Source organism: Mustelus asterias, unplaced genomic scaffold (assembly GCF_964213995.1).
Source record: "Mustelus asterias unplaced genomic scaffold, sMusAst1.hap1.1 HAP1_SCAFFOLD_435, whole genome shotgun sequence".
NCBI classification, from domain to species: Eukaryota; Metazoa; Chordata; class Chondrichthyes; order Carcharhiniformes; family Triakidae; genus Mustelus; species Mustelus asterias.
In genome coordinates, this window is record NW_027590390.1 from 338276 (window position 1) to 364764 (window position 26489).

Genomic DNA, 26489 nt, shown 5'->3' on the forward strand with positions numbered 1-26489 from the left:
CCATCTCCCATTCATATCCAATATCCCATTTACCATTTCTGCAGCAGATTGGGAACACCGACTAGTTCACAGACTGATGGACCCGAAAATCGCCTGTCATGTAACCATGATCCTTGCAGACTCCCAGTGAGGTGTCTGTATTAAGGGCAGGTTGGAAAGCATTAACCATCAGAGAGAAAACATCACCTTTATAAAATCAACAAGTTATGGAAATATTAAAGTTAAGTCACGATCTGAGACTTTAAATGGAAATTGTTGATTGTCAAACGAAGTTTCCAATAACTTAATTTTAATTCCTGCACAAACCTGGACGGACACTGTAAAGTAAGTCTAACAATTCAGCAAAGATGGTGTTTTCATGCAACTAACATTTCTCTCTGTTCTCATTGAAGATCTTCAACAGAAACACAAGGAGACACTCCGGGTACAAACTGAAACACTGAGAGTGAACACTATCCTCATAAAGGAGAAGGTTAAGATTTTCCAGCTGGTTGATCGATACGCTGAGCTAACGGTTATTTCTACTGTTCGAGATCGGACACTTGTCGAACATGAACTGCTGGCAAGAGGCCGAGACCATGAAGAATGGAGAGAGAAACATCTCCGGAAAGAACTGGAAAAAATCCGAACTGATCAATTGTTCCAGAGCAGCTTTTCCCAGAGAAAATCCAAATCTGGGAATTCAGCAGCAGTGAGCGGAGTGCCGGGAATTGGAAAAACAACAATGGTACAAAAGATTGTTTATGACTGGGCCACTGAGAAAATATACCCACACTTTCAATTTGTTTTCAGTTTTAAGTTCCGGGATTTGAACACTATTAACTGTAGAATAAACCTGAGGAATTTGATACTGTTTTTCTATCCTTACTTTGGGAATATTCTGGGAGAGCTCTGGAAGAACCCAGAGGGATTGCTGTTTATATTCGATGGTTTGGATGAATTCAAGGACAGTACTGATTTTGCCGACAATCAGAGAAATACAGAACCTCAGTCCATGTGCACAGATCCTGAATTCCGGTGTGAAGTGTCTGACATTGTGTACAGTTTAATACAGCACAAGCTGCTCCCAGGATGTTCAGTGCTAGTGACCAGCCGCCCCACTGCATTACATTTATTGGAAAAGGCTGAGATCAGTGTCTGGGCTGAAATCCTGGGATTTGTTGGTGATGAACGGAAGGAATATTTCAACAAGTTTTTTGAAGATCAGACGGTGGCAGCAGCTGTTTTCAAACACGTGGAGGAGAACGAGATCCTGTACACCATGTGTTACAACCCTTCCTACTGCTGGATCCTCGGTCTGTCACTGGGTCCCTTCTTTACACAAAGAGACAGGAAACAGCAGCAAGTTCCCAAGACCATCACCCAACTATATTCCTACTATATTTACAACATTCTGAAAAACCATGGCCGAGAGATTGAAAACCCCCGTGATGTGTTACTGAAGCTTGGTGAGATGGCCTTCACAGGAGTCTTCGAGAAGAAGATTGTCTTTAGAAATGAAGATTTGATCAAGTACAATCTACAACCTTCCCAGTTCCTGTCTGGGTTCCTGATGGAACTTTTGGAGAAAAATGATTCTGCCCAGAGTGTGGTTTACACATTCCCACACCTCACCATCCAAGAGTTTGTAGCTGCACTCACACAATTCCTGACTCCAGATCCCGGGGAGATCGGGAAACTCCTCAGTGAGACCCACAGCGAGAAAGATGGGCGATTTGAGATATTTCTCCGTTTTGTTGCTGGTCTGTCCTCCCCACAGTCAGCTTGGCCCCTGGTGAAGTTTCTGGGTTCGTTTCTTCATCAAACAACCTGCCGAGTGATTGACTGGGTGAAGGAGAAGGTTGAAGGGCAGATTGGAGACACAGAGACTGAAACTGGGAAGAGGAAGCTCCTGAACACATTCCACTACCTGTTTGAGTCTCAGAATAAAACACTGGCTCGGAACACAGTGGGATCTGTGGAAACACTTTCATTTAGTGAACTGCGACTGACCCCGATTGACTGTGCGGTCCTGTCTCATGTCATTGGACTCTGTGATACAATAAAACACCTCGATCTAGAGGAATGCTACATTCAGTGTGAAGGGTTCCGGCGGCTGGGACCCGTTCTGCACAAATGTCTGGAGTTGAGGTAACTGTTTGGTCTCATAGTGGATATTTTCATTGTTGAGAAGCCATTTCTTTTGTTCTAATAAAACAGAGGCATGTTCATTCGAGGACGTCAAGAGAGAAACAATGTCCAATGGTCACAAAGTGTGGGAGAATGGCACAAAGTAATAATGCTCATTTGAGAGCAGATGCAGATATGATGGGCCGATTGGCCTCCTTCTGAACCTGTAATAAATCTAGATTCTCTGATAAAACTACATCATTTCAAGAAGGCAGATTCTCGTGGAATAGGCGTGGATAATAAATGTTGGCATAACCAGCGATGCCCACGTTCCTTGAATGAATAAAAACATTATTGGGATGAATTTTAAATGATTATTGCTGTAAAGGCCTCCCTCCAAAATCTGAAAAAGGATCATTCCCTCTCCCAACAGAAACCATCTGATTCTGTACGATGCTATACAGAAATTAGTTTGTCTTGTTCGGTGCAGCTTACAGTTTGTGTTTAATTATGATCAGGATTATTTTACTGCGCTCTACCTGTGTTATGTATTACAGTCGGTGTGTGTTATATTGGGACAATGTCCCTTTATAAGTCACGTGATCACTGGTGACATCATCAGTTCGGGTTGCTTTCTGAATCCCTGCATTGCGCTGCCTCTACTGGCAGCCTCTGTGAACTCCGTCTTGCTTCCTGGATTAACTGGTTGTAACTGAAACTCAGTGCTTCTATCATTCATTGTGGGCCTCTGAGTAGAAGCAACCATTTCTTTAAACCTTCATAACTCTTACAACGTCGTAAACCTTAAATTAAAATGTAGGGACAGTTTAAATTGAAACCAAAAACCCGCAGGCAGGCAGCTTTGTTTAACATGAAGTGAAATTAAAGTTTTGGCCCTTTCTGAGCTCACAAGCACAGAAACACAAATTAAATTTAAACTCATGAATTACTGTGTAATGCCCACAAACACAAGTTATTACATAACAGTGAAGCCCAAGATGCTGTTTTCTTTATTAATTGCTACCTACACTTGTCCTGCTAACAGCAATGATCGATGCACATATGTGTTCAGTCCCTCTGATCCTGCAATCCGTTAACAATTCGACCGATTATTTTATATTGCTTCCTCATGTGCATGTTTCCTGAAAGTATCACCTCACCCGCCTCTGCATTTAACTTAAGCTGTCACCTGTCTGTACACTCCCCCATGGTCTGTTTTTCAGTCCCAAGCTCTTCTCACAGTTTACAATGCCTCAAACTTTGAAATTTCCCTCGAGACAGCAAACCATAGAAACCCTACAGTGCAGGAAGAGGCCATTCGGCCCATCGAGTCTGCACCGACCACAATCCTCACCCCAGGCCCTACCCCCATATCCCTACATATTTTACCCTCTAATCCCTCAAACCTACACATCTCAAGACACTAAGGAGCAATTTTAGCATGGCCAATCAACCTAACCCACACATCTTTAGGCTGGGAGGAAACCGGAGCACCCGGAGGAAACCCACACAGACATGAGGAGAATGTGCAAACTCCACACAGTGACCCAAGCCGGGAGTCGAACCCAGGCCCCTGGAGCTGTGAAGCAGCAGTGCTAACCACTGTGCTACCGTGCCGCCCAAACACCTAGATCATTCATATATATCAGGGAAAAGCAAGGATCCCAATACCAACTGCTAGGGTTCTCCATTACCGACATCCTCCAGCCTTAAAAATATCCATTACTCTTTGTTCATCCAATTTTGTATCCACGTTGCTACTTTCCCATTTATTTTATGAGCTTATGCCACAAGTCTGTTGTGTCACTGCATCAGATGATTTTTGAATATCCATGTACACCACATCAACAGCAGAACCATCACTGACCCTTTCTGTTGCTTCCTCCAAATCACAGCAATATAAAGCCAGTCGAAAATGGCATTTTTTTACCAACCAATGAATTTAGTTTCCTCCGTGTCACTATTAGATTCACCATTTCCCTTTTGAACTCAGCGTGGGCTGGCTCAGAGTAGCTGAATGATCAACTGACCCTCCAACCCTCAGCTAAGTTTAACACTACTGCTCCAGGCTGGAGCCGCAGACTTGACTCAATTGGATTGACCCACTCTTTTCGGTTGTGGTTACTGCCTCCTGGCCCTCTCTTCATCCACTCCAACAAACTGAGATAGCTGGGAATTAAACCTGTATCAACTGCTTGGAAAGCAACTATGCTCACTATTATATCACTACCATTACATTTCGGGACTCCTGTGGTGTAGGTGCACCCACAGAGCTGTGAGAAAGAGAGTTCCAGGATTTTGACCCAGTCACTGTGAAGGAACGATGATATATTTCCAAGTCAGGATGGTGTGTATCTTGGAAGGGAACTTCCAGGTGGTGATGTTTCCATTCATCTGCTGCCCTTGTCCTTCCAGGGATAGAAATCACAAGACTGGACAGTGCTGTGTAACGAGCCATGGTGAGTTGTTGCACTGCATCTTGTAGATGGTCCAACAACCATAACTAACTTTGTTTGTGCTGGTATTACTCCAATCGGCAGATAGTTTTCATGGAAAGAAATCATAGGAACCCTACAGTGCAGAAAGAGGCCACTCGGCCCATCGAGTCTGCACTGACCACAATCCCACCCAGACCCTACCTCCATATCCCTACATATTTTACCCACTAATCCCTCTAATCTACGCATCTTGAGACACTAAGGGGCAATTTTTTTAGCATAGCCAATCAAACGAACCCGCACATCTTTGGACTGTGGGAGGAAACCGGAGTACCCGGAGGAAACCCACGCAGACACGAGGAGAATGTGCAAATTACACAGAGACAGTGACCCGAGCCGGGAATCGAACCCAGGTCCTTGGAGCTGTTAAGCAGCGGTGCTAACCACTGTGCTACCGTGCTGCCCATTTCTCATTTCCATTGACTTCAGTTTTTCTCTGGCTCCTTTTTGCTACATGTAGCCATATGCTGCCTTGATGTCAAGGGCAGACACTCTCCCCTCTCATCCTGAGTTCAGCTCTGCTGTCCGTGTTTGCATCAAGGCTGTAATGAGGTAGGGGGCTGAGTGTCCCTGAGTAAACACAAGCTTCAAGTCAGATAGCAGGTCATTGCTAATTAAGTGTCACTTGTTAGTCTCGTTAGCCTTCCATTACTCTGCTGATGATCGAGAGTAGACTGATGGGGTGGGAAATGGACAGATTGGATTTGTTCTCTCCTTTTTGTTTACGGTCATATCTGGACAATTTCCCACTATTTTGGGTAAACATCAGTGTTGTCGCTTCACTGGAACAGCTTGGCGAGGAACAGAGCAACTTCTGGAGCAGTAATCTTCAGTACAGTTACTGGAATATTGTCAAGATCTGTGGTCTTTGCCGTATCCATTATCTTTAACTATTTCTTGACATCATGTGGAGTGAATGGAATGAGCTGATATCTGTGATGTTGGGGCCCTCTGGATGGTTCAGCCACTGAAGTTAGTTACTAATATTTGAGCCATACCTTTTGCACTGATGTGCTAGTCTCCTCCATCATGAGGATGGGATATTTGTGGAGCCTCCTCCTTCTGTTGTTTCATCGTCCACTATCATTCACAGCTAAATGTGGCAGGACTGCAGAACTTACATCTGAGCCGAGGAAACCAGAATTTCCTGAATGAGGAAACCTGCTGCTGGAAAATCTCCAGTCAAACCGTCAGTGATATGAAACAGGGTTTTTGGATAATCCTTTTCCTATGTGAGGATCTACCGGGAAGAGGGAACTCCCGGCAATTCCCGGAGATAGAACACTAGCCATACCTGCAGAAAATGTAGAGCCTGTTTACTGTGGAATGTAGCGGGAGACACCCCTCCCCTATAAACTAGTCAAACAGAAATATTTCAACTTTCTAATGGGAGAATAATCTTTCCTGGTTGTGTCAAATCTAGGGGATGGATCTTAAAGCAACAGTTAGCACAGTTTCACACTTTAACTCGCCCTGAGATACTATACAGATGATACAATGTCAATAGTTAAGAAGCACAGGGAATTCCGAGGGATCCACTCTCACAGCTTTATCATTTAACCCTCAGTAAAATGTACAATTCTCATAAAATCCTGGATTTATGTAACAGCAGAAATGATTTGAATTTCCGGAAACGTAGCAGGGTCAGTGAGATTTAGGAGGGTAATTCTGATGATCAGGACATGAGACCAGAATGTGGGACATGTTTAAAAATTACTTGCTTGTTCACAGGATGTGGGCATCATCTCCTCTAGGGACCATTAGCAGTGAGAAATAAATGCTGGTCGAGCCAGCGACACCCATATCCCAAGAACAATTAAACAAAATATACATTTTGAGAGGTGTAAAAGTGATTTCCCCCAGTAGGCAAACCAGTGAGAGTGAATTGTTCATCATTTTCCAATGCTGACGATTGCCTTTTCCATTCAACAGAAAGGGTTTGATATCTGATTTAATATTGTCACATTTATTAGTGCCAAAGCATACCGTACATAGGGAAGGAAAGGAAAGAGTCCAGAATGCAGTGTTACAGTCACAGGGTGTAGAGAAAGATCAACTTGGATGAGATATAATATCGTAACTTGAATCAGTTCACCACTGGTGCTAAGTTTCTGACACAAAAACAGATCCAGCTATTTTTCCTGCTGAACATTAATCTGAATTTAATGTGTTTCTCACTTCCTCCATTTAGTCTGGGTGACAATGAAGTGGGAGATTCAGGAGTGAAACTATTGTCTGCGGCTCTGAGGAATCCAGAATGTAAAATACAGAAACTGGAGTAAGTATCAGACTGTGTGAGATTGTGTTAATAATCAGTGGATGTCTGACACTGTAAATTATTATCAGTGTCAGTAATAGTGTCATTAATAATCATTCCTGTCAGTCTTCGTGTTAAACACCACGGATTCGCTCTGATTCCTGAAATCTTTCTCTCTATGATCTCCAGTTTGGAGAGTAACAGCCTCAGATATTCTCACCTCTGCTCTCAGTACAAACCAGTCAGTGATGTGTCTGAACCTGAGTTACAATAAACTGCGAGATTCAGGAGTGAAAGATTTAACTAATCATTTATGATTATTCTCAAATCCATTCATGAGAATAAAAAAGATGGACAAAACAATTAAATGTTTATAGAATTCCCAGATATGGCTGGTCACATGTTCAATTTAGTTTATTTTGTCATTCAGATTATAGATGTTTATGTCTGTCGGCTTCTCAGTTTGATTAAACATAGAAAACTGCTGTATATTGGTAAGGCAGATTACAAACTACATTGGATTCTGATGAGTTTTATCCCGAGGGATCCACTCTCAAATTTATGTTAAACGGAGCTTAAGGAGCATCTGAAAAGAGAATGCAGAGATGGAGGTGGGGAGGGTTATGAAGAGAATTCCAGAGCTCGCAGCCCAGCAGTTCAAGGCACAGCTCAGCTGGCAATGGCAATAATCACAGTGCAGAATAGTCTGAATGATGTCCCTATTAATAATGGACATTGTTTTTAAGAACACAAATAATGATACTAAATATACCATTGCTGTCAGTATTTGTTATTAAAAACACTGTCCGCTATTAGTAGACACAAAATAAGCTTGTGGGCAAAGATGAAGACCATGAAATAAAAGAGGCAAAGGCAGCCTGGTTATGAAGTTATCTGAGTGACAGGAAACAGGCAGGAGAGGTGAACTGTCCCTTTTCATTTATAGGAAGCTGACAGTGGCTTTCCCCAGCAACCAGTACTGTGTTACTACGACTAATTTTCTTTATATGTACGACCAAATGAGACTTGGGTTTATCTAAAGATGAGATGTGAAGCTCCAGCACACGACCACCAGACCACAGAGTGGACGCAGCATATGATAGACCGAGCTCAATCACACCAAAACCAATGGATCAGATCAGAGATCTGCTGTCTTGCCATATCCAGTCATAAATAGTGTTAGACATGCCACAAAATGTTGGACATGCCGGTTACATTAGGCGACAAGGTGGCACAGTGGTTAGCACTGCTGCCTCACAGCGCCAGGGACCAGGGTTCAATTCCGGCCTTGGGTGACTTTATGTGTAGAGTTTGCACGTTCTCCCAGTGTCTGTGTGGGTTTCCTCTGGGTACTCCAATTTTCTCCCACAGTCCAAAGATGTGCAGGTTCGGTTGATTGGCTATGCGAAGTTGTCCCTAGGTGTCTCAGGGTGTGTAGGTTACGGGGATTAGTGGGCCATATATGTGGAGTTACAGAGATAGGGCCTGGATATGATATTCTTTCAAAGAATTGGTGAAGACTCGATGGGCCAAAGGGCCTCCTTCTACACTGTGGGAATTCTATGATTCTATAAACATGCCACAAGAATTCCATCATTACTGATGAGGGAACCCAGAGCATCAGTGCCATCTTCAGCCAGAAGTGCTGAGTAGAATGATTAATCTCGGCCTCCTCCTGAGGTCCCCAACATTACAGATGACCATTTGATTCACTGCATGTGAGGTAAAGAAATGACTGAAGGCACTGTGTACTGCAAACTCTGTCAGCCTGGCTGTACCCCAGCAATGGTACTGAAGAATTGTGCTCCATAACTAACCATTCCCCAAGCCAAGCTGTTCCAGTACAGCTACAACACTGGATCTACCGGACAATGTGGAATAAAACAGGGCAAATCCAATCTGATGAATTGCTGCTCCATCAGTCTGCTCTTGATGGTCAGAAAAGTGTCATCCTTCCAGTGCCTCATGAACATCACTGCAGGAGTTCCTGAGGGTGATGTCCAAAGCCCAACCACCTTCAATTGCTTTATCAATGTCCTGCCTTCCATTATAATGTCAGAAATGAGGATGTTCACTAATGATTGCACAATGCTCAGTACTGTTCACAATTCCTCAGAGACTGAAGCAGTCCATGCCCATAAACAGCAAGACCTGAACAAAACAGAAAATGCTGGAAAAGCTCAGCATGTCTGACAGCTTCTGTGGAGAGAAACAGCTCACCCTTCGAATCTGGATGACTCTTCGACAGAGCTAGCGTCTGAAGGTCTGAAGAACGTTCAGGCTTAACCTGATAAATGGCAAGTAATGTTTCACTGCACAAATGCCAGGCAAGGACCATCTCCAACAGACGGGAATCTAACCATATTCCCTTTACATTGAATGGCAGCACCATCGCTGAATCCTCGACCATCAACATCCTGAGTGGTGGGGGCGCACTGGGACCATTGAACAGACACTGAACTGTAAACACTATGGCTCCAAGGGTAGATAACAGTCTGGGAATTCGGAGATGAGGAACTCGCCTCCTGTCTCCCAAATTTTTCCCACCATCTCCAAGGCACAAGTCAGCAGTGTGATGGAATCCGCTCATTTTGCTGGATTGTCTGCAGCTTCAAAAACACCGAAGAAGCTCATCCATGGAAAAGGAGCCCACTGGATCAGCTGGCCATTCACCAAACTAAACATTGGCTGTCTCTACCACTGACGCACAGTGGCAGTATTTTACCACATACAAGGTGGAATGTAGCAGCTCACCAAGGTTCCTGAGCCAGCATCATCCAAACAGGCACTATCCATCACCGAGATGGCCAAGGATATGAGAAGGATGGGACACCAACCAGCTTCAGATTTCTTTCCAAACCACTCACCATTCTGACTTGGAATATATTGCTTTTCCATCACTGATGCAGGATCATAATACCGGATGACCACGAGGATGGCCACTCAGTGTTGGCAGTGCAGCAGTCATCTCTGACTGACCGGAACCCTTCACAGAGAGACTGACATGTTCCTGAAGATTGATGCTGCTGTCTGGACATTCACCACTAACCTCGTGGAGTTGTATCAAATTAAGAGGGACATACATCGGTTCATAGAAAGGAACCTTTCTCCTTCATTTTAGGGGTCAATAGCCAGGGGCATATTTAAAGCGATAGGCAGGAGTTTCAGAGGAGAATTGATGATGGCACAGTGGTTAGCATTGCTGCCTCACAACGTTCGGGACCTTTGTTCAATTCCAGCCTCGGGTGACTGCCTGTGGAGTTTGCATGTTCCCCCCGTGTGTGCGGGTTTCTGTCAGGTAATCTGGTTTCCTCCCACAGCCCAAAAATGTGTAGGTTAGGTGGATCGATAATGCTAAATTGTCACTTAGTGTCCCAAAATGTGTAGTGTCGTTGGATTTGCCATGGTAAATGTCCAGGTCGGGATTCCATGGAAACGCTTTTTCACCCAGAGGGTGGTGGGAATCTGGATCTCACTGTCTGAAAGGGTGGTGGAGTCAGGAACACTCGCAACATTTAAGAAGCATTCAGACAAGCACTTGAAATGCCGCAGCAGACAAGGCTATGGAGCAAGTGCTGGAAATGGATTAAATAGATTGCTGCTTGATGGCTGACACACACGATGGGCCGAAGGGCCTCTTTCTGTGCTGAAAAACTCTATAAAGGCCCAGGGGTTGGAAGTTATGAACCAGAACCTGAATTTTCACTGATTCCTGTGATTTCTCTCTCTCTGATCCCAATGCAGTGGAATGTCAATCACATTGATTTTTGTGCCCTGGGTGTAGGGGAATAATGTGACGGTGACTCTGAGGACCCTTTCACATGCTGACAGGGGGACACACGTCACCCAGTCACACAGCCCTTGATTTGTGAGGAAGAGGAAAGAGTGAATGGATGCATTCGGGTGGATGGAGCTATTACAAGGGGGCATAACTATAGGGTTCATGGTGGGAGATACAGGAAGGATATCAGAGGTAGGTTCTTTACGCAGAGAGTGGTTGGGGTGTGGAATGGACTGCCTGCAGTGATAGTGGAGTCAGACACTTTAGGAACATTTAAGCGGTTATTGGATAGGCACATGGAGTACACCAGGATGATAGGGAGTGGGATAGCGTGATCTTGGTTTCAGATAAAGCTCGGCACAACATCGTGGGCCGAAGGGCCTGTTCGGTGCTGTACTGTTCTATGTTCTATACAATTGTTAAGATGCAGACCAGAAACTCCAAGGTGTTTTGTGAAGTTAGCCTGGACCCTTGGTTTTACATTTGATTTTGGCATTGATGAGCATGAGGTGTTTCACTCCAGGTATGAATCAAGTGACCCACTAGGATGCTTTTATCAAACACAGTTTATTTAAGAATGCAGTTAGAATATAAGAACAAGAATTAGCATAACCTTTACCAATTACAAGACTTAGACATGACACACTATAACTCTTAACAGCTAGCTATCTCTGTTGTTCCAATACAAAGCAATACCCACAGACATACACCCTTCTCCAACATTAGTTAGCACAAAAACAATTATGCTCACGTGATGCCGATTTCCAGCTTTTTAACACTTCCGGGCAGCCAACAAACAATTGTTTTCAGAGAAGGATGTCGCCTCCGAACAGCCCAACCACAGAGAGGTAACCCCAGTCTCTGACAGCTTTCAACACAGCAACACTTAAACAGCAAATACTCCAACTTCAGAGTGGGAAACAGCAGTGCTGTTTGTCTTAAGTTCAAGCAGCTTCTGAAAGAAGAATTGAAACTAGAATGTTCTGTGAAAAATAGCTGTCCCTCAGTCACATGACATAACCTGTCAATCACCCGCAATCAAGCTCTACTCTGCCATCCCAGGGGGAAACACTGAAACAACAGAACACTGCATTAGTTCAGATTAAAATCAACATGATGTCAATTATACTGCTTCAGTAACAATAAAGGAAACCGGCTACAGATAGCACAGTGCCGACAACATAACCTGCATAGAAACATGATTAAAATAGAAACTAGAAGCAGGAGTTGGCCATTCGGCCCTTCGAGCCTGATCCACCATTCATTTTGTTCATGGCTGATCATCGAATTCAATATCCTTCAATGTTCAGTATATTTCTTCAAGGCATAGTTTGTAACAAAATGTACATTCCAACACGTCCTTCAGCCGGTTCCATGTGACCGGTGATGGGCACCAAACTCTGTGTTGCCAGAGAGTCTCCTGTGTCCATCCATTCAACCGCACACTCTCAGCTCCACAACCAATGTCACAATCAGCGATTTCCCACACTATCTGCTGTTCTCCCAACTGCAGAGCTGCTAATTCTAGGTGTGAGGATTACAAAATCTGGACGCTATCACGATTTTTAGTTCATTTCCTGACGTTTCGTGCTCTCTTCTACAGGCACATAAAGTTCCATTGTTACTCTCCCATCAAAGACACAAGCCTATGCTGGTGAGAACCTGACTGACCATCATGTCTACATAGGGAAAGCCTCTTGCCTGTGACCATCCCATTCTCACAGTGCTGGAATTATCTGACTGACCAGAACCTGTTTGGGAGCAGATATCCACTCCATCTGACAAAGGAGCAGCACTCCGAAAGCTAATGGCATTTGCTACCAAATAAACGTGTTGGACATTGGCCTGGTGTTGTTAAAACCAGAACCTTGCAGAGAGAGGCTCACATGTCTCTGACATGTTGATGCTGCTCTCTGGGCATTGCCTGTGTCTGTGTGGGAATTACCTTTCGACCATTTCACTTTCATTCTCATTCGACCCCATATGCCTCAGGTTATATGCGATCAAATGCTTCACCACCTTGTCAGAACTTGGGAAGTTATTCATCCTTTTGCCTCACTGCAACCATATAACCCACGCCTGCTCAGGTCTCCAGCAATCTCCATCCCGATATACTTGGATTGATGTGGCAGATACTGTCCAGTCCTGACAGAACAGAAATTTGCTCCAAACTCAGGTAGCCTTGGGGAAGAGTACCAAGTGTTGCCAAGTGCATCATTGAATTGAGTTTAACCTTTCTCCTCCCATTGCAGCCCTGTTTTCAGTAAGCAGGTCTTCCTCACTGGTCTCTCCAGAGCTGCTGCCTATCAAAGTGCTGCCCGTGCCAGCATTGCCTGAACCGGGACTTCCCCTGCAGCGAGTGGTTAAGGGCTGGAGTTCACTGTCTGGGAGTGTGGTGGAGACACGTTCAGTTGAACATTTCCAAAGGGAATTGGATTATTATCTGAAAAGGAAGGATGTGCAGAGTTACTGGGAATATTTGGGGGAATGACACTTAGTAAATTGCTCATTCAGAGATTCAGTGCGGACAGCATGGACCGAATGGTCTCCTTCTGCTCTGTAACAATTCTCTGATTCTACCTGAGAGAGATACCAATGGCCCTTTGTGGACACTGGCTAAATTACCGAACCCTGTTGACACTGCAACATCACCAGCTTCCAGTTAAAATCTCCATACATTTCCAACCATTATCTTCACAGAATTATTGCGGAACACCACGAGGCGAAATGTGTCTGCACCGGCTCACCAAACTAGGATTAGGAATTTGTATCATTCGACTGCCTTCTCCTCGTATCTTTGCACATTGTTTCATTCGATTGTTCATCGACTGCCCTCTGTGATGCCTCGAATCAGCCTGCCCCCACCACACTTCCAGACTGTACATTCCAGACCCGGACCACTGGCATCGTGAAAAAGGTTTCTCTCTCTTCATCTTCAACCCCACCACACACTCCATTCCTGAGCCACTGACCATCCCATGTCCCTCCCTGTGACTCAGGGTAAGGACATGGGAATCCTGTGCTCTTCCCTTTCACCATCATCCTTTTTCTCATTTAATCACTCCGGCCCTTCCATTTTGTTATTTCCTTGTCACCCGCCCATCCCCAGCTCCCTGTCACTTAAAACAATTTAATTCACTGCTACTCATAAGTTTTAATTTTAGCTAATTGAACTGAAACTAAATATGTTTCTCTCTTCACAGATGCTGCCTGTCCTGCTGAGATTTTCCACATATTTTATTCATATTTCAGATTTACAGCATCAATATAATTTTGCCTTCTGTATCAACTGAAGTTGTGTTTCTTGAATGTCCCGCGCTGTACATTATTATTGTTAATGATCTTATTCTTAAAAACACTATGGATTTTTGCCCTGATTCCTGTTATTTTTCTCTCTCTGATCTCCAGTCTCCATGATAATGATCTCTCAGATTCTTGTGCCGAGGACCTGGCCTCTGCTCTCAGTACAAACCGCTCACTGATAGATCTGAATCTGGGTTTCAATAAACTGGGAGATTCAGGAGTGAAACTGCTGTCTGTGGCTCTGAGGAATTCGGAATGTAAAATACAGGAACTGTGGTAAGTAGCAGACTGTGAGATTGTGTTTATAATAACTGAATATTCAATAATATAATTTCACCACTGGTATTTGTATAAAAAACACTGCCCATTACTATTGGCGTCAGTTATGAGTAAGGAAAACTGCTTTTCCTCTGACTCCTGTTGCTTCTCTCTCTGATCCCTGAACAATGGGATGTCAGTCCCACAAACCCTTGTGTTGAGGGAGTGGGGGAATAATGTTATGTTTCACCCTCTGAGGTTCTCTCCTCCTCCTCAGATGTGCACAGCTCTCCCGGGACACAGCATCCATTGAAGTGTGAAAAGGGGGAGAGTGAGTGGATGACAGTAAATGGAGGACAAGACATGGCGGTGGAGTCTCACTGTTAGTAACAGATGTCAGTACAGCAGCGAGAAGTGAACTTAGTTCAAGATGCAGAATCAGTTTGGATAGAGATAAGATTTAACAAAGTTTGGGAATCATTTATCGGCTCCGAACAACAGTCACAATCTCCAACACAATACACAGGAAAAATAATGGGGCCTTGTAAAAACATATTGCAATAACCACGGGTGACTTTAATCTACATATACAAAGAAGAACAAAGAACCGCACAGCACAGTAACAGGCCCTTCAGCTCACCAAGCCTGTGGCGCCTCCTAACGCTTATTCAGACCCAGAACCTACTGCCAATTTGCGGTTTCTATTCCTCTGTTTGTCTCTTGTTCATGTGTCTACCAAGATGCACCTTGGACATTGGAAACGTGCCTGCTTCTGCCACCTCCATTGGCAGTGCCTTCCAGGCACCCACCACCCTCTGGGTGAAAACTTACCCCACACACCACCCTCGAAACTTTGCTCCTCTCACCTTCAACCTGTGCCCTCTTGTAGTTGACCATTCCACCCTGGAGAAAAGTCTCTGACTATCCACCATATTGATGCTTCTCATAATTGTGGACACCTCCATCCGGTCACCCCTCAGCCTCCCTTTTTGTAGTGAAAGAATCTGTGTTTATACAACATCTCCTCATAACCTAACGTCCTTGACCAGGCAACATTCTGGTAAACCTTCCTTGCACCCTCTCCAAAGCATCCACATCATTCTGGGAGTGTCGCGAACAGAACTGCAAGCAATATTCAAATGTGGCCAACTGAAGTTTCATACAGCTGTAACATAACTTGACAACTTTTATACTCGATGCCCCGGTCGATGAAGACAAGCATGCTGTCTGCCTTCTTGACCACCTCATCCACCTGTGTTGCTACTTTCAGGGATCTGTAGACTTGTACACACAGATCCCTCTGGAGGTCAGTGCTCCTGTGGATTCTTCCATTTACTGTATAAATCGCTCAGATTGTCAAAAGTTGAATAGAAGATTCGTTCACAGAATCTATTCAAGCAATTCCTTGGAGAAGCATGTTCCAGTGCCAATCACACAACAAGCTGTTTTAGACATGGTGATGTGCAAATGTGTGGCGTTTCCAACAAAAATAGATTCCTTTTATTTGGAGAAGAGGAGCAGAAGTGTTCCAGCCGTTGCTAATTCAAGGACTGTATTAGATTAAGCGAAGACGTGGCACCGGGGTTGGCACTGCTGCCTCACAGCGTCAGATTCCCGGATTCATTCCAGGTTTGGGCGACTGTGGAGTTTTCACGTTCTCCCAGTGTCTGTGTGGGTTTCCTTCGGCTGCGCCTGTTTCCTCCCATAGTCCAAAAAAACTGTGTAGGTTAGGTGGATTGGCCATGCTAAATTGCCCGTTAGTGTCCAAGATGTGTAGTTTAGGTGGATTAGCGGCGTAAATATGTGGGTTACGGGAAACCGGGCAACTGCAGATCTATTAGTCTGACATTAATGGTATGGAAATCCTATAGTAATCTGTAATGAAGGAAGAGATAACAGAACACTTAGAAATTAATGGCAGGATTAGACAGGGCTAACATGGATTCATGAAAGGCTGGCACGGTGACACAGTGGTTAACATTGTTGCATCCCAGCCAGGGGCCCGGGTTCAATTCCAGCCTTGGGTGACTGTGTGGAGTTTCTACATTCTCCCCGTGTCTGCGTGTGTTTCCTCTGGGTGCTCCGGTTTCCTCCCACACTCCCAAAGATATGCATAGTAGATGGAGTGGCCATGGTAAAATGGCCCTTAGTGTCCCAACATGTGTAGCTTAGGTGGATTAGCCCGAGTAAATTTGTGAGGTTATGGGGAGCGGACCTTGGTAAGTTACTCTGTCAGTGTGTCTCGATGGGCCGAATGACGATTCCTATACTAGGGATTCTATAGTTGCATGATTCACAAACAAGAGGTTATGAAAGAAAATTGGAGCACATGAGATTGGGAGGAATATACCAGCATGGATTCAGAACGGGTTAGTGGACAGAAACAGGGAGTTGGAATAAATGGGTTATTTTTGGGTTGACAGCCTCTAACTAGTGGAGTACGGCAGGGATCAGTGTTTGGGTCTCAGCTATTCAGAATCTACATGAATGACATGGATGTGGGGATCAAATATAATATTTCCAAATTTGCGAATAATGGAAAACTAGGTGAAAATCTGAATTGTGAGGAGGATGCAAAGATGTTTCAAGGGGATGTGGAGAGGCTCAGGGAGGCTCCACAACTGGAGTAATGTGTACAGTGTTGAGCTCTTTACTTAAAAAAGGATAGAATTGTATTGGAACCAGTTCAGAGAAAGTTCACTCGGCTGATTCCTGGGATGGAGAGGTTTATTTTACGAGGGAAATTTGAGCAGATTGGAGCAATATCTATGAAAGTTCAGAAGATTAAAAGGTGATCGCATTGAGGGGATGAGACAGGGTGGTTGCTGAGAGGCTGTTTCTTCTTGTAAGAGAGACCAGAGCAAGGGGACAGCTTTTAAAATGTAATTGTCAGTCCCTTAAGACTGAGATGAGGAGAAATTTATTTTTTAGATGGTGGCTGGTGAGTGGAATTCTCTTCCCTGGAGACTAGTGGCGGCAGAATCATTGAATATATTCAAGGCTGAGTTAAGAATGATTTTGGATTGAGAAGCGAATCAAGGGTTACGGGGAAAAGAGTTGAGACTATAATTAGATCAGCTGTGATGGAGTATGCTCGAGGGGCTGAATGACCTTCTGCTGCTCCGAGGTATTTTGTTCTTATCCCAATACGTCCTTCAGACTGCTCTCTGTGACCAGTGAAGGATAAACAAGCTCTATGCTTTGTCCTCACCAGACGCTCTCCTGTGCCCATTCATTAGGCCACCCACTCAACCCATCTCACCAGCAGTAATTACCCAGTCTGCCCCCCAGGCCTTCCTGATCCAGCACTTCATCTTCCATTGGCGTAAGGATGGCAAGACCTGGATGTCTCCACTCTTCTTCACTCATTCCCTGATGATGTTTGCTCTCTTTCCAAACACAGAAATTGTTACTCATCAAACACATGCAGTAGCCCAGGGTTGTCCAACGTGTGGACCAAGGGGCGAATGTGACCCTCGAAGCCCCTCAATGCGGCCCCCGGAGCGAGTTTCCAGAATCTCAGTCACACAGTTCAGTTTGAATGGAAGAATCTGCATGGATCTGCTCCTCCAATCACATCCCGTTTCTTTCCCATGTTTGCTGCTGATAGGTTTTCGAGCCAATCTGCAGCAAATGTGGGAGAGAAACAATTAGTGATTGATGAGGATTAAACACTAATAATCATCTTTAATTATTACTCATTATTGTGCTCAGCAAGTTTTTCTTTTCATTTCTCAGTTCAGTTTTTCATTGAAATTTCTGCTGTGCCAAACTGTATCATTCTGAAATTTACTCACCGGCCGCTTGAGTGAGAAAAACATTGCCATGTGTTTGCCCAGTGAATATGTTGGTCAGCCCTGCTCTAGCCTATGCTGGTGCCAGCCTAACGGACATGTCTCTGACAGTCAATGCTGCTGCCTTTGCATTGTAAGAGTTTTAACACCAGGTTAAAGTCCAACAGGTTTATTTGGTAGCAAATACCATTAGCTTTCGGAGCGCTGGTCCTTCGTCAGATGGAGTGGAAATCTGCTCTCAAACAGGACACAGAGACACAAAATCAAGTTACAGAATACTGATTAGAATGCGAATCCCTACAGCCAACCAGGTCTTCAAGAGACAGATAATGTGAGAGAAGGCAGCATTAAGCACAGGTTACAGAGATGTGTATTGTCTCCAGACAGCACGGCCAGTGAGATTCTGCAAGTCCTTTGCATTGCCAGTGTCTGCGTGGAGATGTTCTTTCCACAATTTCCCCCTCATCCTTATTCACATATCAGGCTGTGCTGCACTCACCGTGACAGAACACATCAGGACATTGATCCTTTTCCACTCTCTAACCACGGGTCTGAAACCTGCTCACCTCCCAGCAATCTCCATCCAGACTGGCTTGTACCGATGGGATAATCTCCTCCCATCCTGAGGGAACAGGACCTCCCTCTGAGCCTGAGCAGCCGGGTGGAGCCCCTCCAGGGAGGGGAAGGGGTCGGGGGGCAAGCCTTGTTCTGCTTTCTGACATTTCAGCCCCTCATTCAATAAGCAGAGCTCCCTCGCTGCTCCCTCCAGAGCTGCAGTGTTTGAACGTCCTGTTGGCTGCCTTTGGAGATGGTGCCAGCATTGCCTGAACCGGGACTGCCCCCTGCCCAGGCTGTCTCAGTGGGCAGCTCCCCCTGCCTGCCAGCCGTTAATTGTCCGCCTCTGACAATATCACCTTCATAACTCTGCCTATCCTGCCCACACGGACACACCACCCATTTCCAATCCCCATGCTGGGACTTCAGAGCTTCTGGTAAAATCACAGCCATTATCTTCAACCTCACCACAAACTGCATTCCCAAACCACTGACCATCCCATGTCCCTCCTGAGCCACTCCGAGTAAGGACATGGGGATCCTGTGATTTATGGTCCTGTCCCATCATCATTTTTATCATTTAATCACTCCTGTAATTCCAGTTTGTCCTTTCTTTGTTTCTTCCCCAGCCACCCACCGCTGTCACTTCAAACCTGTCAATTCACTGCCCGTTCCCAGTTCCAATGGAAGCTCAAACTTTACCCCTGTTTCTCTCTTCACAAATACTTAGCTAACCTGCTGAGCATTTCCAGTTTATTTATATTTCATTTTCAGCATTGAGTATTTCCTCATTCTACAGAAATGCAAGTTGTGTTTTTGGAATGTCTGATACAATACATTATTATTGTTATTAACAGTATTATTTAAAACACTGGGGATTGAGCCTGATTCCTGTTATTCCTCTCTCTGGTCTCCAGTCTGCATAAGAACACTCTCACAGATTCTTGTGCTGAGGATCTCGCCTCCGCTCTCAGTACAAACCAGACACTGAGGATTCTGAACCTGGAATCAAACTCCTTCACAGATCAATCTGTCCCTGCTCTCCGCCGCCTCATACTGACCTGCAGGAGTCTGGAGTGGATCTCGTGAGTGTTTTTGTTCATTTTTAGTGTAACAATTAAAATATAAATGGATTTAAAATATAAATGGGCCTGAATCTTCCAAGCAGCGGCAGTGGTAAGCAGATTGGCGCTATGTGTGAAAATCCTCCCAACCTGAAACTGCTGCATATTTCTCCCAGAATCTTCAGCACTGCGACCCCAGGGAGCTCCATCAGAGCAGAGTCAGGGAAGAGAGAGCACAAACCCTATTTACAGCACAGTGACCCCGGGGAGCTCCATCAGAGCAGAGTCAGGGAAGAGAGAGCACAAACCCTATTTACAGCACAGTGACCCCGGGGAGCTCCATCACAGCAGAGCAGAGTCGGGGAAGAGAGAGCACACACCCTATTTACAGCAGTGACCCCGGCGATCTCCGTCAGAGCAGAGTGGAGTCACGGTAGAGCGAGCACACCTTATTTACAGCACAGTGACCCCGGGGAGCTCCATCAGAGCAGAGTGGAGTCACGGTAGAGCGAGCACACCCTATTTACAGCACAGTGACCCTGGGGAGCTCCTTAAGTGTTAGTTGATTGTGGGAGTGAATGGGTTGGTGTGTCGCTGGATGAATGGTTCATCAGGGAGCTGAGGAGAGGTTCAAGGATTAGTTCTGGGTGTCGGGAGGGTGGTCGAGTTGTATTGTGTTGGGTTGGAGGGTTAATCAGCAGTTTGGATGGTGGCTGGGAGTTGGTAATGTTGTTGGGTGCCTAGTTAGATTTGGTTGCGTGGTCGGGGGTTGGGATTGGTTTATAGCTTTGGAGAGTAGTGGGTTGGGGTTGCTTCTTGAGTAATCAGTTTAAGTCAGAGATATAGTCAAGAATGTATTCAAGAGGCGGCTGCATATAGCACTTGGGGCGAACAGGATCAGAGATTATGGGGAGAAAGCAGGATTCAGCTTTTGAGTTGGACGATCAGCCATGATTGTGATGGATGGTGGAGTAGGCTTAAAGGGCCAAATGGCCTCCTCCTGCTCCTATCTTCCATGTTTCTATGTCAGGTCAGGGGAGGGTGGGACGGATGAGGCCAAGTTGGGAGGTTTAGTCAGAGTTGTTCAAGTGCTGGAGCGGAGGTAGAGATGATTTACGGGAGTGATAGCCTGTCAGGGGGAGATACCAGCAGTAGCCAGGCCTGTGACACCACAGCTGGTTCTGCTGTGGGACAGGGTCGGGCAAAGAGCAAGCGACATAAATAGGAAAAGGGATGAGATCCTGAAATGTGAATATAGAGAGTTAGGCAGAAGGCTAACGTGTAGGACCTCGAAGGTAGTAATTTCAGGACTACTATCGGTACCATGTGCTAGTGAGAGTAGGAATAGGAGGATTAGGCAGATGAATGACTGGCTTGAGAGCTGGTGCAGGGGGGAGGGATTTAGATTTTTGGATCATTGGGATCTTTTCTGGGGAAGGGCTGATCTGTTCAAGAGGGATGGGTTACATTTGAACTGGAGGGGGACTAACATCCTGGCGAGGAGATTTGCTCGAGCAGCTCGGGAGCGTTTAAACTAGTTTGGCAGAGGGGTGGGATCCAAAGCAGGAGGGAGACAGAAGAGAAGTTTGAGGACAGCACGGAAGTTAAAGAGAGCACGTAAATTAGTAAAGGCAGTGTCAGTAATCCTAGTACCAGACACATCAGACAGAAGCAAAGCAGACAGCAAGGGAAGTCCAGATTAAACTGCATTTATTTCAATGCAAGAGGCCTGATGGGTAAGGCAGATGAACTCAGTGCATTGATGGGTACGTGGGACTGGGATATTATAGCAATTACTGAAACATGGCTAAGGGAGGGACAGGACTGGCAGCTCAATGTTCCAGGGTACAGATGCTATAGGAAAGATAGAACAGGAGGTAACAGAGGAGAGAGAGTTGCACTTTTGATGAGGGAAAGCATCACGGCCGTACTGAGAAGGGAAATATCCAAGGGTTCGGCCACTGAGTCTATATGGGTAGAACTGAGAAATAAGAAGGGGGAAATCACTTTGATAGGATTGTACTATAGGCCCCCAAATAGTCAGCGGGAAATTGAGGAGCAAATTTGTAAGGAGTTTGCAGATAGCTCCAAGAAAAATAGGGTTGTAATAGTCGGAGATTTTAATTTTCCCAACATTGACTGGGACAGCCATAGTATTAGAGGGTTGGATGGAGAGAAATTAGTTGAGTGTCTTCAGGAGGAATTTCTCATTCAATATGTGGATGGCCCGACTAGAGAGGGGGCAAAACTTGACCTCCTCTTGGGAAATAAGGAAGGGCAGGTGACAGAAGTGTGAGTGAGGGATCACTTTGGGACCAGTGACCATAATTCTATTAGTTTTAAGATAGCTATGGAGAATGATAGGTCTGTCCCAAAAGTTAATATTCTAAATTGGGGCAAGGGCAATTTTGATGGTATCAGGCAGGAACTTTCAAAAGCTAACTGGGGGTGTCTGTGGGAAGGAAGAGGGACGTCTGGTAAGTGGCACGCTTTCAAAAGTGTGTTAACCAGGGTTCAGGGTAAACACATTCCTCTTAGAGTGAAGGGCAAGGCTGGCAGAAGTCGGGAACCCTGGATGACTCGGGATATTGAGGCCCTGCTCAAGAGGAATAAAGAGGCACATGACGTGCATAGGCAGCTGGGATCAAGTGAATCTCTTGAAGAGTATAGGGGGTGTAGGAGTAGAGTTCAGAGAGAAATCAGGAGGGCAAAAAGGGGACACAAGATTGTTTTGGCAGATAAGGCAAAGGAGAATCCAAACAGCTTCTACAAATACATAAAGGGCAAAAGAGTAACAAGGGAGAGAGTAGGGGCTCTTTAGGATCAACAAGGCAATCTATGTGTGGATCCACAAGAGATGGGTGAGATCCTAAATGAATATTTCTCATCAGTATTTACTGTTGAGAAAAGCATGGATGTTAGGGAACTTAGGGAAATAAATATTGATGTCTTGAGGAGTGTACATATTACAGAGGAGGTGGTGCTGGAAGTTTCAAAGCGCATCAAAGTCGATAAATCCCCGAGACCTGATGAGGTGTATCCCAGGACGTTGTGGGAGGCTAGGGAGGAAATTGCGGGTCCCCTAGCCGAGATATTTAAATCATCGATAGTCACGGTTGAACTGCCTGAAGATTGGAGAGTGGCAAATGTTGTGCCTTTGTTTAAAAAGGGCTGCAGGGAAAAGCCTCGAAACTAAAGGCCAGTGAGCCTCACATCTGTGGTGGGTAAATTGTTGGAAGGCATTTTGAGGGACAGGATCTACAGGCATTTAGAGATGCAAGAACTGATTCGGGACTGTCAGCGTGGCTTTGTGAGTGGAAAATCATGTTCACAAATCTGATTGAGTTTTTTGAAGGGGTAACCAAGAAGGTAGATGAGGGCAGTGCAGTTGATGTGTCCATGGACACTGATTAGATGCTCTGACTGTGACTGTTAATGTATGAAATGAGAGGGGAGAGATACAAAATGGTGCACTTGGAATACTGTGTGTGCAATTCTGGTCACCCTATTATAGAAAGGATATTATTAAACTAGAAAGAGTGCAGAAAAGATTTACTAGGATGCTATTGGGACTTGATGGGTTGAGTTACAAGGAGAGGCTAATAGATTGGGAGTTTTTTCCTTGGAGCGTAGGAGGCTGAGGGGTGACCTTTTCAGGTCTATAAAATAATGAGGGGCTTAGATCAGCTAGTTGGTTGATATCTTTTCCCAAAGGTGGGGGAGTCTAAAACTAGAGGGCATAGGTTTAAGTTGAGAGGGGAGAGATACAAAAGTGTCCAGAGGGACAATTCTTTCACACACAGGGTGGTGAGTGTCTGGAACAAGCTGCCAGAGGCAGTAGTAGAGGCGGGCACAATTTTATCTTTCAAAAAGCATTTAGACAGTTACATGGGCACTATGGGTCCAGAGGGATATGGGCCAAATGCGGGTAATTGGGAATAGTTTCAGGGTTTTTTTAAAAACGGGTGGCATGGACAAGTTGGGCCTGTTTCCATGCTGTAAACCTCTGTGACTCTATGAGTGGGTCTAGTCAGATTGTGGGAGGTGGAGTATGGGGATCAGTGGAAGTGATTGGGGGACTCGCTCGTGCTATTCAGGTATTAGCCCAGGTGGTGAGCTATCTAACATTACCTGAGTAACTATCCAGGTAAACTTTGTGGATCTGTCCCAAGTATCTGACTCTAACTGCAGCAGGGGAGTTCCCCAGTAGTAGTTAATACCTCTGGGACAATTCCCAGGTAGATCAGTGCGTCAGGACATCCACAGGGTCCCGATGCTCATCTTCGGATGTGTGTCTGGTCTCTGGCGATCCAGAGACCAGAAGATTTGTCCCATTAACTCCAGTCTCCTGTTATTTACTCTGTTGTTCAATCTGTTTATTTCCTGTTTCATCTTTAATCTGTTTCAGGCTGTTTGGTAATCAGTTCAGTCCAAATGGAGAGAGACAGCTGGAGTCGCTGCGGGAATCCAGACGGGGACTGAGAGTGACAGTGTGGACATTTCAATCTATAAACATTGCTGCTCCACCGGTTACAGTGAAATCCTGAATTGTGAAGATCTTCGACAGCTCCTTCCAAACCCTTCATTCCTGCCCCTCTCCCTCCCTATTCCATCAGCCCCTCCAGCCTGGCAGTGATTTCCCTGCTTACCTGGTTTCCCAGCTGGAAAACTGTTGTAGTTTTAGTCTCCACATTGAAGGAAAGATTGCTGCAAACCATTGTTTAAGCAGCAATGTGTTGTCAGTGTTCTCAGCAACAGAGTATTCAACCTCCTTTCAAAATGGAGCAGCAGAGATCATTCTCCAGAGAGAGAACAGTGTGTGTGTGATTCTGACAGTACCCAGCAGAGGGCAGATTGGTCAATCTTGTCAGAGTTTCCTCTCTGTCTCTGTGAATGAATTAAAGACTCCACCAGCCTCTCCTCAAAATCTCTTTCACTATCTGGTGATTAAAGTGACACAATGCCGCCATCTGCTGGTGGCACCCAGCTACCGCAGGGGCTGTTCTTCGTGAGCCTCAGACAAGTTCAGTCAGTCCCATGTCTGCATCTGGGACCCGGTTTCTGCAGCGTGAATATTGAACAATATTGACAGGGATTGGAGTTTGCAGCAGGAACCCCGGCTGGTGAATTAACCCTTTTATCACCAGACACTGTACATGAACCCTGTTCCCTCATTCCCTATGGGAGATATTGTCTGGAGGTTGTAGTTGGGGATGATCTCAGACTGTAATGTGTACATTTGGTGCAGTTATCAGACACTAATCCCATTCAGAATGGGAGTGGGTAAACTCTGCTGCACTCTGTAACTCCTCTGTCAGACATTGTCAGTTTTAATCTTACACAGTGGATCAGTTTTTTTTTAATGTTTCCAAGATAATTCTCTCAATCTCACAGACTGATTCTTTGAAAATTGGAAATACAAACATTTTGAGACACAATTACAACCTTTAATCACATTTTGTCCGTGTTCGAAAAGAAAATAATTTCCAAACAAACTATTCCCCTTTTGCAGCTCTTGCTTTCCAATTCCACAGGTTTCGGTGAGACAGAGAGCAGCTCAGTTGGAATCCAAATGCTCTCATTCCACTCTCGCCCCCCTCCCGTTTACCCTGCCAATTATCAACCTCAACAAAAGTTCCCACATATTTATCTGGGACAGTTTCAGTGTTGAAGCAGGGTGACCATTCCTTAACCCACAACACATTCACACGGTAAATGTTGCTTCAATTATTTCTGGAACTGTTCACATCTCAAATGCACAGGTTGATTAACGTGATTCCGTTCCAAAGATGGAATGCGTTTCTGTTTTATAATCTCAATCTCTCAGAGGCACTGACATCCCCACGTAAAAACACACAATCACAAGCATAATCTCACACAGACACTCGCACAGAGACACAATCATGGAAACTGTCTCACACGGACATACACATACACACATCTGCACATCCTACACACATCCCTCCAGATGCACACACTGACACCCACGCACTCATTCACACACTGACAAACTTATACATATGCTCACAGGAACAGAAAAACACACCCTCTCGAACACTCACATATAAATCCACATACTGACACACAGAGAGACTTAGAGAGAAAAACACAGAATCTCTGTTAAATACACACAACACGCAGCCATACACCCACAGAAACACATCACAAACCCATGCATTACAGCGGTTAATGAATTCTCAGCACCCCATCACCAAATGAAATTGAAGTTGGACGACAGTGATAACATTTCCTCTGAAACCGACATCCCTAGAATGAAAGCAACACAGGAACACTGGCGCAGCATTGCACAGGATCGGAGCCTCGGAAATGCAGTTTGCTCTTTCCTTGTTCCTTCCATCTCACTGAGCAGATGCAGAGCGAGAGCATCGAAAGCGAGAATTCACAATTTCACTCTGTCCCCGCACACTCACCTCAGCTTTATTTAATTTCTGAATGTATGATTTATTTTGGATTACCCCAAAGATCTCAGGACAGATGCATGATGTCAGATATTACCATTATTTATCAAACTGTTTATTTTACCATGACAGATGTTGCTGCTCTGTAGTTGTAATGGATATTCCTAATTTTATCATCTGTATAGCTGTAGTTATTTACAATTAAATACATACTGGTTATTTAGTTAAATGCTAATTGTGAATCATTGGAATGCTGAAACTAATACGTACACAAGCTAATAAAGAGCGGGGGACTAGTGCAAAGATTGTAGCTAACAGTGAGCGTGAAACGGAAAAGACCATAAGATACAGGAGCAGAATTCAGCTATTCTGCTCATCGAGTCTACTCCACCATTTAATCACAGCTGATAAGTTTCCAAACCCATTCTCCCGCCTTTCCCCCATAACATTT

General features: G+C 44.9%; 1 protein-coding gene across 2 annotated transcripts in view; it reads left to right on the forward strand.

The window, feature by feature from the left end:
* LOC144486735 (NACHT, LRR and PYD domains-containing protein 3-like) overlaps nucleotides 1–26171 on the forward strand; it is an 87075-nt gene extending 60904 nt beyond the window's left edge. For both annotated transcript variants that reach the window (XM_078204763.1, XM_078204764.1), the window contains 5 exons: nucleotides 393–2130; nucleotides 6799–6885; nucleotides 14054–14224; nucleotides 19473–19640; nucleotides 24028–26171. In XM_078204763.1, the coding sequence (XP_078060889.1) occupies nucleotides 393–2130; nucleotides 6799–6885; nucleotides 14054–14224; nucleotides 19473–19640; nucleotides 24028–24166 (2303 nt within the window). In that variant the 3' untranslated portion in view covers nucleotides 24167–26171. The remainder of the gene's footprint in view (nucleotides 1–392; nucleotides 2131–6798; nucleotides 6886–14053; nucleotides 14225–19472; nucleotides 19641–24027) is intronic.
* Nucleotides 26172–26489: the final 318 nt, after the last annotated feature.